We start from the raw sequence: 15092 nt of genomic DNA, 5'->3' as shown, positions 1-15092 counted from the left end.
CAAGAATATGGCGGCTCCCTTCTACTTTCTACTCCTGAAAATACCCTATGTCATTTAAACTACTCCGAGGGATGGAAAGCAGTAAATGGTAATTAACGAAATTTTTTCCTGCTTCAGAAGCAAAGCAAGGCCGATTTAAGTAACCTTGTTCACCCATCGCTCTCTCCGTAAAACAAAATGGCACCTGCCATACAGCGGGAGAAACCATTGCATCTGAAACTAACCAATCGTCGCTTAAATGAATGGTGAACAATTCCGCGATTGGGTGAGAGCAGCGCTATGGGATGAGAAGTATAGAGTGCGCCGCTTTGGAGATCTGTGTCAGTCGGGAGACAGCCGTGGGCCCCCGGAGCTTGAGAGGGCGGGGGCAGGATGGACGCGGGTGAGTGGGGAAATGTTTGGTGGGGGTAACTGGGAAAGCTGCGTGGGTCGACATGCAGCTCTCTATATTTGAGGTAGCGGGCAATGGGTGTGGAAAAGAAGGAGTCGGTTTGTTTTTCAGCAGAGGGCTAAATTGCGGACTGGGCTAGTCGATGGAACTGTGAGCATGGCTTGCCTAAAAGGGAGAGGTCGATGAAGGGTCCGTTATGTTGCCTTGGGAACTGTGTTTTCTTACATTTTTTTCTTTGTTCAATGACTGTGATCAATAGAAGTTGTTAAAGCAATTTGGCTAATATGGTACTTTGTCTTGTCTTCTCTTTTCTAATAGAGGCAACTATACTATAACAAAGCCTGTCAAGTTTAAGATATGTTGTCCAGCCTACCCATTTTTTTGCGTGGTTTATAAAGCTTAGTGCTGGTCATTCAGTGCTTAGATGTATGGAACTAATCTTAAAGTTTTCTAACATTTATAAGGACCCAAGGTTCTTGTTTAAGTAGTTAAAGTGAATGCACTGATTCCTTATATAATTAATTATAGTGACCTGAGATGTGATGGAAGAAAAATAATGCTGTTTTAATGCTGCCTACCAATGTGCCATAGCCCATATGGGAAAAACTAAGAATCTAAGGCAAATGGGTAATACTCTTCTTTTCATCCATTTCTTGATTTTCCCCAAAGAGATAAACAAATAGCATTTTATATAAAGATTTGTACTTGGTTTTACTGTCTGAATAAGATTATGAAGACAGGTACAGTGTTTTGTAGTAGGTCTACACCAAACTGAATTCTTATTGAAACTCTCAAATACATCTTAGTAAGTGATAGTTAAGGATTTTTATTTGTTTATTAATTTGGTGTCTTCAAATCAGCCTGACGATTTCCTGGAAGGATTTTTATTTATTTGTTTATTAATTTGGTGTCTTCAAATCAGTCTGATGATTTCCTGGTCAAAAACTTCCTGAAGTTTTCTTAACGAAGTTTTTCTGAAGTGGTTTGCCATTGCCAGCTTCCTAGGGCAGAGAGAGTGTGACTGGCCCAAGGTCACCCAGCTGGCTTTGTGTCTAAGGCAGGACTGGAACTAATGAACTCCTGGTTTTTAGCCTACTGTCTTAACTATTACATTAAATTGGCGCTCTAGTTAAAGAATGAATTTTGAAAAATCTCTTTTATTTAGTGATATTTCATATATAATTGATAATTGATTCTAAAGCATATAAAATACATGTTTTTTCCATATATCAATACTATTCCCATCAAATTACAATGTTACTGCAATCCTATATGATATACTGTACTTAGGGAATAAGGCCCAGATAGAATGCACTTCTGAGTAAATATGTTTTGGATATTTAAATAAATGTATGTCCAGCTTGGCTCCTTTAACAGTTGTTTCCATCTCATTAGTCATTTTATGTTTTGGCCATTAGCAGAATAAATCTTTATAAACTTCCTTCTCTCCATCTTTATTTGAACTTATGTTAATATTATATAGATGGCTGAGTAATATTAGTTTGTTTTTTAAGTTCACTCCTGAAATTTGACATTCCCTTTTTCTGTTTTTATTTTTATTTCCCATTTAATCTCCCGTGTTAATTCTGATATGATAATTTAAATGTTGGAATATATGTATTAATAATGTTTTAACTTCATGTGAACAGTGTATTGAATGCAACAAACTTGAGACCTCACAGCAAGTGCAAAATGAACTTTGTTATATATTTATGACTAGACTGAGGAAAAAGGCTTAGCAGTCTTTTCTTGGAACCTCTCACATTAAATGCCATTCTGAATCACATGGTGTATGGGACATGATGTTCTCTAAGGCAAGGTTGCAGAGTATGTGAAATTTGAACTGAATGGGTTATCTGGGCAGTAATTTTTGGATTTAACAACTATGAGGCAAATAGAGGGATGTGATGTAGATTTACATTAGAGAGCGCTGTACTGATTCTCAGTTCTTTTTTTTTTTAAAAAAAAATTAAGGACAACAAACTTTAATCTCTGAAAGCAGAGAAGCAAATAGATGCCCACAGTCAATTTGGGCTTAAAGTAGAGTGGAATGAGCTACAAATATTCTTTATTGGCAGAGTGGAATATAATCATTTAAGAGGTTGTGAAATGAAAGGATGAAAAGAGCCAAATATAGCAAAAGGAGAAACTTGTTCTAAAGCAGGGCTTTTCAACCTTTTCACCCATTGTACCACTTTTAGGATATGGCTACATCCGAGTATCACCAGTCGCCTAGCAAGGTGTCAAAAACTTGGTGACCCCCCCCCAAAAGGAAAAAACTGATGAAGTACAGATAGTCCTCGACTTACAACAGTTTGCTTAGTGACTGTTCGAAGTTATAATGGCACTATAAAAAGTGCCCCCCAAGTCACAGCTGAGCAAGACACCTGCCTGCCCACCCGACAGCGCTCTTCCTCCTGTCTGAGGTTTTCAAAGTTGTGAGCATTCCTGTTGAGGATTGGCAACGGGGGTGGAATGGGGGTGTTTGGTTTTTATTCCCCCCATCTGCTGGGTGGTTGCAGGTTTTGGTTACTTCACATGACCCTCGGATACTGTGACCGTCATAAATATGAATCAGTTGTCAAACATCTGAATGTAAATCATAAGACCCTGAAGATGCTGCAACATTCCAGCTGCTCGGTACTTTGTTTGGGTTCAGCAGAAGGGCCAGGATCAGCACCATGCTCCAGCTGGAGCCTGCCACTGATCCTGGCACTTCCACTGAGCCCTGACAGTCCCAAAGAAGCACTGATCCTGGCGCTTCCGCTGAGCCCTGACAGCTCTGCAGCTCCAACCATCTCTCGCTCAGGCTTGTGTGGTGCTGCCACCAGTTCAGCTCATTCCTCTCCCCCGCTACCACTTTTCTAGGATGGTCGTGTACCACCTGCCATGTGCCAATGTACCACAGGTGGTACCCGTACCACCGGTTGAAAAGCCTTGTTCTAAAGCATGTGTGCTATTATTAAGAAGACTTCCCATCTAGCCCATGCCCTTTATGCTTGAACATCTGCACATATTTATACCAGTCTTGATTTTGGAAAGGCAGTGCCTGATGTTTAAAGATGCTGAAAAGAATATTGAATCTTGAGCCTAAGTAGAAGGTTAATGTTCCGTCTGATGCTTCTTGTTAATAACCCATTTAATTACTATTAAGGTCACTTGAAGGTAGGCAAGGAATCAAATGTAGTTTTAGTGTAGTAAATATGTAAATTGTTGTCATAGTACTGAATCGTTGCTTTACAGAGTGATGCTTTTTTGGTAGAAAGCATGATCATGTGATCACTGCATGCTCTGAATAAAAAATGAAAAATTAAGGGTAGTCTTTCAGTTCCTTCATACCATGAAGAAAATGGTTATTACTGGCATTTGATTATGTGCTAATTTTCAAAACAGAGTTGGATCAGACCTACAGTAATCTAACAACCCTCCTCCCCAATCTTAGAAAATGTCTAAGAAAATGTGGGAAGGAAAATATTGCTTTAGTTTAATTAAATCACAATATTTTCTGCCTCTGCTGTTTGATGTTAGAACCTGGAACATAATTGCTATTTTTCATCATCTAAAACATTGTTGAAAAAGAAAACTTTTTTAAAAATTTTGAATGGCAGATCCTGAAAAGTGTTTGAGACTGCTTTGTTTGTTTGTTTTGAGCAGCTACTCTCACTTACGATACTCTCCTGTTTGAGTACGAAGACTTCCCAGAAACCAAAGAGCCTGTTTGGATCCTGGGAAGAAAATACAGCGCACTAACAGGTATTTCTTCTGCTAATATTTCAAGGGCTTTATGATTCTGTACCATGACTTGAAGTCTGCTGTCTCTTTATTGATTTGATATGCCTTAGAATGCATGTAGGCTAGTTTCCTGATCTTATTCTGGATCAGCTCTGCCATCCTAACAAACACTTTGCTTTCTGCTGAACCTTTTAGAGAAAGCATGTATTTTGCAGATAATAGATGCTAGATGGTGTTCTACTTTCCTATTGATATGAGAGAGAAATCCAAAAAATCTTAAATTATTCCCATCCCCCCAAAAAACTAAAGTTTGCTATTTTATATGTGCTATATCAGAGGTCCCCAACCTTTGGGCACCAAGGACCGGTTCCGTGGAGAGAGGTTTTTCCGGGGACCGGAAGGGGCGTGGTTTTGTGTGCTGCCTGCATCCTGCGGATGGGACTTTGTTTGTGTGGATTGGTTGCTGGCATGCCACGAACCAGTACTAGTCCACAGACCAGGAGTTGGGGACTCTTGTGCTATGCTATTCTTAACTTTAAATGTTGAATAAGACTAATTAAAAATAAATATATTTCAGTTAACAGTTATTATTGAAATCATGTAATCTAAGTTCTGCAAGTGTATTGAAACATTGTTTTTATCCCTTCAGAGAAAGAAGAGATTTTGTTGGATGTCACTTCTCGTCTTTGGCTTACATATAGAAAAGGTTTTCCAGCCATTGGTAAGCACCAGTTTTCATTTTCCAGATTGTTGTGGAAATGGTGCTTATTTATTTCTAAAAATCAGATTTACATTTACAACCTAAAGAAGCCAATTAAAATATTGGTATGGCATATTCGCTGGTTATGAGATGGGCGGCATATAAATTTCATAAATAAATATTCCATTTAGTGTCTCTTAACCATCCTGACATTTGAGTTTGTACTCAATATCTAGGTTTCAGAAAATAACATTGGCTAATAGTCTGTTGCAGACCTCTGAATATATTTTCACTTTATTGAAAATAAGATTCTTCCACTTTTAAAATAGTATGGAAGGATGGAAATTGCAGAAAATAAAAAGGTGTTCTTTTTTAAAATCAGAGTTGTATATTTATTTAAAATGTATAGCCACCCATCTTTCAAACTTTATATCATTTAGATCAGGGGTGTCAAATTGTCGGCCACGGGCCACTTGCATCATGCAGAGGCCGGGCCCACCCCAGCTCTGGCAATGTGAAAAAAGTCGTGATACGTTGCGACACGTCATATGACGCAGCAAGTTTGACACCCGTAATTTAGATCAATTATTTTTTTCCTTTCTATTTGCATGAAGATTAAAAAGCAAATGATAAAAATAGAAAAGTCTTCAAGTTTGAAAAGAATTTATCTGTCTTTCTTAAAATTCTCATATAGTTGTTGTTCCTGCATATAAACATAGAGGCTGAAAAGTATGTAAAATTCATGTTTTAAATAACCATAGTGCACTTGGGCTGCATATTTAAAAAATGTCATGTCTAATATTTTGGGACTTAATTATTCATCTATAAGTATTAATATATAGGAATTGATCATATTTTTTGAAATGGTTAGGAAACTTTAAAATTATAACCATATACACATAGATTTATATTTAATAACATCTTTTTCTAAACTGTGTATATTTATGTTCTCTTTTTATTTTCCTCTCTAATTTACTGACTTGATGAGTAGACAACAACACAAGAGAAGGAAACAAAGTATTAGCCACATTCAATAGGATATAACCCTGTATACAGTATGTAGTTGCATGTTCCCTTATATTCCGAAGGGTATAACATCAGAGCAGCATATTTATATTTACAATCATTTTGACTTCTGTCCGTCCCCCCCCCCGTCCCTCCCAATCTTATTCAGGTACATCATAAAACTCAAATGCTTCAAATTATTAGTGATTAATTGTCAAAAATTTTGGTTTGTGTTATCTGTTTATGGCTGCAGGGGGAACAGGTCCGACATCTGACACTGGTTGGGGTTGTATGCTAAGATGTGGCCAGATGATTTTTGCCCAGGCTTTGGTTGGCAGGCATTTAGGCAGAGGTAAGTCGCACTACTGTGACAATTATAATGCAAAATCAGGATGCTCCGTATGTTCAACACAAGGTCCGGCATAAAGGTGTTTTTCATTGTAAAGGAATGCATACTGAAGCAGGCCTATTTGCATATATTCCAGTTCCCCTTGGTAGCATCAAAATCTATAATTCTTATCATGGGAATAAGATAATTAGGACACTGGGTTGACAATCACGAAGTCTGCGTTTAAATGCTGAGTGCTGCTGTGTAATTAAGCTCTTATCATTCGCTCCAGCTGACTTCGCAGTTTCAAAGTGTGTAAAAACGCAAGTAGATAAATAGGTACCACTTTGATGGGCCCGTTAATGGGGACATGAAAAGGCCTTCCAATCGGGCATCTCCTGAACAATGGTGATGTCACCGGCTAATCCTTTCACTCTGAAAGTGCCACCAGCACAGATATGATGACAACTCTTCTCATGACTAAAAGGGCTGTGGTAATTGATATGTTTGATGATTAGATCAGTTTACTTCTTGCAGTGTAAACTATATTTTGAACATACATTTTTCCATAGAAATTAAATATTGGTAGTGTTGATTGTGAAATACAATAAAAATAGCAGAAAAATGTTTGTCATTTTACATGCAGATTGTATTTGAAGTTATCTTTTCAAGCAGTTTCAGACCATATTCATCCATCTTTTGTATTAGAAAGGATTTGTTTAAAGCAGGCTGATTATTTTGGTATGAATACCTTGAAAATGTAAAGGTGGCAGTTGATTTTCTTTTGTTTTTTTAGCATTGCCTTTTGTTTCTTAGATTGGAGGTGGATGAAAGGGAAGAAACAGATAGACAACTATTACAATGTTCTCAATGCTTTCATTGATAAAAAGGACAGTTACTACTCAATCCACCAAATAGGTAAGATGATTACCAGCATTGTGGGCAATCAAATGCTTCAATCTGTATCTTCCTCTTTAATAGAAGTAGAAAGGTTCTGAGTTTATTAGTTTAGGTAGCCTATTTAAAATTCATGTTTCCATATGAGAATATGTCCATTTGCAAATATAGTATAAATTACTATCTGTTTTATTATTAGAAATTGAGTTAGGGAAACAGTAATGTAGAAACTAGTGCTGCCTCTGGCATGCAAAAACCGGGGGGCACAAAAATGGGCCACTGTGCTGCAAGGCCGCGGGGTGCAGATACCATGCAAGAACGGAGCAGGGCTAACGAGTATCACGCAGGCACTAACCCCACCCCATTTGCAGCGCGTGCATGCTCGTGGCCCCTTGCGTGCATGCACGCATGTAAAATGTTTCCCCCTCCCTTTTCTTCCAGTCCACCAATCGACAATGGTTGGTAACCTCTGCTCTACCACCTCTACTCAAGCTTGCTAGTCGGCCGCTTTGCCTCCTTTGTGTTAGGCAGGGCTCCTGCTCTGGGTGGCGGCGGCAGCCTGATGGACCTGCTGCTGGCGGCGGTGGCGCACGTGCCAACAGAGAGGGCTCTGAGTACCACCTCTGGCATGCGTGCCATAGGTTCGCCACCACTGATCTAGGTTATTTAGGTTAAGGAGCCGTAGTGGAGCAGTGGTTAGAATGCAGTATTGCAGGCTTGAGTCTCACTGGCTCAAGATTGACTCAGCCTTCCATCCTTCCGAGGTCAGTAAAATGAAGACCCAGATTATTGTGGGCAATATGCTGACTCTGTAAACCACTTAGAAAGGGTTGTAAAGCACTGTGAAGTGGTATATAAGTCTAAGTGCTATTGCTATTATCTAGGAACAAGACATTTCAGAATAAAACTTAATTGTATAAAAGCCAACTGCTATACAAATTAGAAATGAATTCCATTTCTTTTCCTCAGTCATGGTACATTGGTTTTTTCCACTGTTTTTCTTTTATTTCTTGACCATTGTCTCCAAAGATTCCTTCCTGACACAATAAAAAATGGTTTGCCTTATATACAGAATCTCTTTATCACCATTCTATCTTTCACTCATTCTCTAATCTTTCACCATAAACAATCTAATAAAATCAGTCATGCATGAATAGCCTTCTGCCTTAAACTATCCATTTGAAACAAACTTTTTCCTAAGCAAATACTTGCTAAATAGCCACTATTCGCATTCATTCTTTGGTCTCCAAATGGCCCAGTTGCCTGTTCCTTTTGCATTCTTTTATTCCCACCCATCCATTCATGTCACTTAACAAAATAATTTCATTCATTTTTCCTAAAACTCATTCCTGCCTCTTCCATTGTCACCATTCATTGGAGTAAAATACTCTACTGCTACTAATCTATGGATTTCAAAGCTGTAGCTGGTGGGTGCAAGGTGGTATACTCACGTAACACTTCTCTTGTATGAGCTGTACTGGCTCCCAGCAGGCTTCCGGTGCAATTCAAAGTGCTGATGTCACTTTTAAATCCCCGCCTAGCTTAGGACCAGATTATTCCCGATGGTACTTGTCTTAGGGAACATCTTCCCCTCCAGAGATATGGATGATCCCAACTCTGGCGGCCTTTAGGAAAGCAGGGGGAACATGGTTTTCCCCATTCCGGCATTGATGCCAATATGTTGATTCAGCTCATATGGGGTGGTTTATTAATGGATGCATTTTATTGGGGCCACAACATTGTTTTTTGTTTTAAATGTTTTTTTTTTTTACTCTCATAGTATTGCAATTTTTTTTTGCTACTGCAGTTCTTTCTGCTAGATGAGTAGTCATATTATTAAAGTTTATTAAACTTTGTTTAATAAAGAAATAATAATGTAATTACTTTCATATACATCTAGGTACAGTAACCAGAAATTGCCAGTTTATTTCTTCTGTCCATTCAAATCTTCCCTTCCCTTCCTAGTCTGTACTTTTTTACCATTTCCCTATACAATATCAGACCTCCTTCCTTCAGATCTATTATATTCTTTCCCCTTTTTCTTAGTTTCTTACGACATGCAAGCTCCTTCCTTCTATCCCTCTTTTCCCCCCTTTACTTTGATGCTTAGTTCTAGATAATAAAGTCTTCTTTGAAAAAGATACAGCAAGACATTTTAGTTAAGATTCATTTTAAACTAGCAATTTGTTCACAATAGCTATTTAATAATTTTGCCGAAGTGACTTCTATTATGTAAGGCTTTTTTGTCACAATTTTGTCTGTTTTTTCTCTCTATGGAGAATAATCTCTTGCTGTGAGAATCATTTTTGAAAAAATCTGTTGAGACATTAGTTTTAGATATGTTTTTATCTGATGCAGAATCCTTTAACTTTACTAGCAATCACGAAGAGAAATAAATGACTGAAGGACTTAAGGATCCATAATGAGAAAAGATGGCATTTTATCTTAAAGGAATTAATGGAGAATACAGGAAAACATGTTCTGTGTTGGATACTAAAGAGAGAAGTTGCATTTCTACTCAGTGGGAACATCTCTCAGAATAGGTTGTTGTCCTGCACCAGAATGAGCCATTCACATTAAAACTCATAATCTGGAATGTATAGCCCCCAGATTGCACCAAAAATGGCAAAATAAGGTATTACTACTTTTTTTTTCACTTTTTAAAGAATTACATCTTTGCAAGGCTTCACCTATATATTTCCAACCATTAAAATTCTTCCATATCTCAACAAATGAAAAAGGCCAACAGTTTTCAGCTATGTTCCCTCAGCAAGATCATCATTTCGCCAGACATTTTGCTTGCAGCCTCAGAGATCAGATTTTTAAATGCTCCCCAAGAAAAAAAAAATCTTTGCCCTAATGAGCATAACGATTTTATAGTAGCAAGGGATGGCAATAAATCAATGTTTCTCAACCTTGGCAATTTTCAGATGTGTGGATTTCAGTTTCCCAAATTCTGGGAGTTGATATCCCGACTTCCTAAAGTTACTAAGGTTGACAAACATTGCAATAGACTAATATGCCTGGAATTATTTGTTCTTGTTTTGAAGCCTTAGGGGGATTTCGTATTCCAGACAAGGTAGAAAGATTTTCCCTGATGAATTATGTGTGATTTTCCAAAAAATTACTGTAGTACATTTCTCCAGTGTTCTCTGCTAGGTAGGTAAGTTATAATTTGAAATATTTCACATTTTTAATAGGACTTTAGTTCAATACTCTTAAGAAGTCTAAATACTTGTCCAATTAAGTTTTGTAAGTGATTAAGAAGTAATCCTGAATGATACTATGGAGCAATTATAATGTGTTTGTTGCAGCCCAGATGGGAGTTGGAGAAGGCAAATCCATAGGCCAATGGTATGGACCAAATACAGTTGCACAGGTACTCAAGTAAGTATTCAGTAGCTCCAACAGTTATGGTTTTAGATATAAAATAAAGCAATTAAATAACTACCTACCCCAAAGAAATTTTAAAGTTGAATTTCTACTCTGCATGTTTCCAAAATTCTATGTCTAGATATTAAATTCCATGGGAGATTTCTAGAGTTTGTGGGTAGTTGACCAATTTTCCAGATGTTCTAGCTTGTGCCCCGAACCCCCCTCAGCAATTGTATTATTCTTTGCAGCCATATTTGCTCGGTTTTGTGCTAGGCTTAATGTTACTTAGGGTAGAGCTATACCTAGAGAATCTTATCACACTATCTATTAATATCTGTCTGAATTAGTTTCATTACTTGTTTTGTGAGGAAGTCGATAACAGGTTTTCATTCTGTTAATATTACTACTTGCCTAGAAAAACGTTCCTCAGCCTCAAGCAGTTCTATCCTGACAACGATAGATTAGTTTTATATTAAGACAAACTGATGGAGAAGACAGTAGCCTTGTAATTTCAGGAATATTAAATGAGATAGTTTTCCTTGATCCTTTCGTCTCCGGTTTACATGTGGTGATGGTCTCGATCACTTTTTTTGGATATTCTGTACTAGGAAAGAGAGAGAGGGAATAGGATTCTATTGGATCTTTCTGTGAATTTTGATATTGTTGACCACAGTAACTTGTTGGAGTGCTTATGATAGCTGGAGGTTGAAAGTTCCATCTGGTACTTCCGTTTCAGTCTCTCTGGGAGGAAATAAAGTGATACTGTATTGTAAGGTTTTCCTTGGGAATGGGCCTATTTGTGGGGGAGGGGCTCAGAAGATTCAATTTTGTCTTCTATATTAGTGCCAACATGAAGACTGCTGGAAAGATAATTCACAGTTTGAGCTAATTGTCATCAATATACTGAGATACTATTTCTTGTAGACCGTTAATTGGATATCACTAGAGTTTCTGTCTCATGATGTTCATTTATTCTGTCTTCATGCTAGAGGAATTTATGCAAGCTATTATGCCAATTATATGTTTATGTTTAGCTTTCCCTTTATATCATGCCTTGAAACATAGTTGTCTGGGCAATTTATAGAATGAATAGCTTTTCAAATGCTACCAATATGTATATTCCATATAGTTCACTATTTCCAAGAATTTTAGAAAAGCCACTGAGACTCAATATTGTACTGAAATGTTAAAATTAAGTTCATGTAACTCCTATAATATTGATTATACCTTTCTTCTGCCTGTTTTTCTCACCCCTTCTCTGTGACCTGCTTGTTCAGGCCAAACACTTATCTGATTCAGCATCATACACACACACACACACACACACACACACACACACACACACACACAAAGATCATAAGCAGGAAATAAGTTTTTGTCTAATGAAGAAAACAATATTTTTAGCTCAAAAGACCCTTGAAAGAGTATAATTATTCTGTTTTTTTAAAAAAGTTTTATATACATCAATTGCACTATATAAATAAATATTGATAGCATTACAAATAGAACAAATTTGGTATAGTAGTTAAAAACGCTAGACTAGAAATAGGGAGAATTGAGTTCTGGGGGAAAAAAAAGGTACTGAGAAACCGTTTTCAAAATACTGCCAAGAAAGCAGCATCTCATCAGGAGTCAAGGTACTTTGAATGACTATAACAATATATTAACCATAGGTGGGAAGTCCTGTTCTCTATAAGCTCTTTCTTCTGTGTTGGTCAAAATTATAAAAAATTAAGTATTATAAAATTGTATGGAAAAGAAGAATGCAGGTAATTTGTAATACATATTTAAATTCTCTTTATAACTTTTTATCATTTTGTGTACTTTATTAAAAATATGACAGATTAAAACTTGGGATGTTGGGTTGATTCACTGATATTGTCCCGGATGGTATGATTGCCCTTGGTGACTTTCTAATGTGCACCTTATTCATTTAAATGTCTGTCTTTAATGTGCACCTTATTCATTTAAATGTCTGTCTTTAATTTTTATCCTTAGAAAACTTGCCACATTTGATACATGGAGTTCTTTGGCAGTGCACATAGCCATGGACAACACTGTTGTGATAGAGGAAATAAGTAAGTATCATTGAACTGTTTATAAAAGTATGTGCCTATTGTTGAAGGGATATGGTTTTTAAGATAATTGGGTTTAGGAGCCATAAGACATTAGGTTTACAGGATCCTGTTGCAGTGTATCATATCTCTAATAGATTGGTTTGAGTAAGTTTTTATTGGTACTGTTGTTAGAGGTGGATTTCGGAAATAGCGCAATTTTATATTTAAGTATTTACTGTTATATCTGGAAAAAATTGAATTGTTGAGCTCTCAAAGCTAGAATATTCAGATCTTTTCTACTTATGAAAAATAAAGTTTTACTTCTGCAGTTTTATGATAGAATAGCAACAGATGTGTGGAAGAACCTGCTTCCAGGCTTTGAAATGTTGATTATAAATATTTCCAGTACAATAAAATAAAAATTATATTAGCAATAATAGATGTAAGTAATATGTGGTAGATGTACTGTATGTAGTTCTATTTGCTGGTCAACAGTAAATTAGACTATATGGGCATAAGGCTCTTTCTGCTTATTTTTCATCTTTTGGCAGGAAGGTTATGCAAGCCCAACTCTCCATGTCCCGGAGCCTCAGCATTTCCTTCTGCAGAATCAGATTTTCTTTCTAATGGTTATCCAGATGGAGATGAATCTACAGACTGTTTATTGCTTTGGAAGCCACTAGTGCTGCTGATACCTCTTCGCCTTGGTCTCACAGACATCAATGAAGCCTATATTGAAACACTGAAGGTATAAAATAATTTTAACTACCTGGATATCTGAAACCGGGTGGTTCGGTGTATGCATTTTTAATATTCATAATTGTGGACCATATTCATACAACAGAAATAGTGTGCCAAGATTAAATTCATTATAAGCTCAGAATGTCTGAAATATATGATCTCCATGTTCAACTGTGCTATCCAGAACGGTCATTAGAGCAGCTCACTCTGAATGGATAGAATTGTTTTACTGCTTTTGCAGTGATTTGTATATGCAGGTGCCTAATGCACATTTGTGATCATCCTAGTTCTATTTAATAATTCAAGGGCATATATTTTTCTCTGAGCTAATTCTGAGCAATTGCTTCTTCACTGACTAATTAATATGATTAAACTACAAACTTGTATAAACATTTGCCTGAGAATAGGACTTAGTTTTGAGTAAATACTGTGTATAGAATTGTGCTGGTGGGTATTGTGTGTAGGGAGCCAAGCATTTCATACTACCATTGTCAGTCATCCTTTGTTGGAGTTTAGTAATTATATAAAGTAGCTTTGACACTGTTATTTTATGAAAACTATGCACTGTAAATGACTTCCCCCTTTGGTTTCTTGTCTTAAAAATGGCCAGTGCTGAATTAACTTGTTTGAATGTTCAGTGGATAGGTATAAAAGAACTATTCTGAATAGCTGTGTAATGCTTTTTATTGTGATGCTGTTGTTTTCCACTGTGCTTAATTGTGCATTAATTACTTTCCAGCATTGCTTTATGATGCCTCAGTCGTTAGGTGTGATTGGAGGAAAACCCAATAGTGCTCATTATTTCATTGGATATGTTGGTAAGTTTAAGCTGCATGTATGCTGAATATACCGGTATTAATGAGTATGGTCTGTAAGATATTTCAAACCATTTTCTCAAGTGCAAACCAGCTGCTGTGAGCCAAGATAGGCTGATCAAGGCTTAGTGCTATTTATTGACATATGTTCAAGCATTCTTCTTAAGAGGATGCACCCTGGGGAGTCTTAAGTTTCTGTTTATATTATGTAGGAAACATCTGTTTTTGTTCAAACATAGTCATCTCTAAAATCTATATACCCTCAAACTTTGATCTGTAAAAAGGTAATTTCTTTATTCTTACATGAGCATGCAAAAATATATTGAATTTTGTTTTCAGCCTGTACTATGATAAAGTGGATTGACAATCTTTAGCTTTTGGAGACTTTTTAAGATTATATAACAAGTTTTATAGTAACACAGAATTACATCCACACAATTGAAGGTAGTCCTCAAATTTACGTGTTTCCCCCCAAATAAGACCCAACTGGAAAATAATCCGTAGCATGATTTTTCAGGATGCTCGTAATATAAGCCCTATCCCCAAAATAAGTCCGAGTTAAGATTGTCAGCCAGACGGGGGCATTTAGAACTGAATTTCCCAGAATATAAACCCTAAGCAGAAAATAAGCCCTAATGCATCTTTTGGAGCAAAAATTAATATAAGACCGATTTTTATTTTTTGGGAAACACGGTAGTAACTGTTTGAACTTACATTGACATGCAAAAAAGTGATTTATGATTATCTTTCACACTTAAAGACTGTTGAAGCATCCCCGTTGTCATGGGAACAAAATTTGGGCACTTGGCAACTGGCATGCACTGTCCTGGGATCATGTGATCATCATTTGTAACTTTCCCAGTTGACTTCTGATGAGGAATGGTAGAAGCCAAATTCATTTAACAACCAATGATTCACTCAATAACTGCCAGAACAATGTCAGAAAGCAGGAATTGCACATGTTAGTAAATCCTATTACGTTGTTCAAAAGTGGAATAAGAGTACTGCAGAAATGTCAATATAGGAGAACATGCTTCAACCTATTCTGCGT

General features: G+C 36.8%; 1 protein-coding gene across 2 annotated transcripts in view; it reads left to right on the top strand.

Annotated features, from left to right (window-relative positions):
• Positions 1 to 235: 235 nt before the first annotated feature.
• The window catches only part of ATG4B (autophagy related 4B cysteine peptidase), a 24332-nt gene continuing 9475 nt past the window's right edge, over positions 236 to 15092 (top strand). The window contains exons 1-10 of one of the 2 annotated variants that reach the window (XM_039320557.1): positions 343 to 382; positions 920 to 1018; positions 4046 to 4144; positions 4773 to 4844; positions 6082 to 6180; positions 6973 to 7074; positions 10368 to 10440; positions 12427 to 12506; positions 13037 to 13233; positions 13966 to 14044. In XM_039320557.1, the coding sequence (XP_039176491.1) occupies positions 988 to 1018; positions 4046 to 4144; positions 4773 to 4844; positions 6082 to 6180; positions 6973 to 7074; positions 10368 to 10440; positions 12427 to 12506; positions 13037 to 13233; positions 13966 to 14044 (832 nt within the window). In that variant the 5' untranslated portion in view covers positions 343 to 382; positions 920 to 987. Of the gene's footprint in view, positions 383 to 919; positions 1019 to 4045; positions 4145 to 4772; positions 4845 to 6081; positions 6181 to 6972; positions 7075 to 10367; positions 10441 to 12426; positions 12507 to 13036; positions 13234 to 13965; positions 14045 to 15092 lie in introns of both variants that reach the window. The other variant, XM_039320558.1, reaches the window with a different exon arrangement.

Source organism: Crotalus tigris, unplaced genomic scaffold, assembly GCF_016545835.1.
Source record: "Crotalus tigris isolate CLP2741 ecotype Arizona unplaced genomic scaffold, ASM1654583v1 scf7180000023658.1318691, whole genome shotgun sequence".
Taxonomy (NCBI): domain Eukaryota; kingdom Metazoa; phylum Chordata; class Lepidosauria; order Squamata; family Viperidae; genus Crotalus; species Crotalus tigris.
This window is presented reverse-complemented; position numbering and strand designations above follow the sequence as displayed.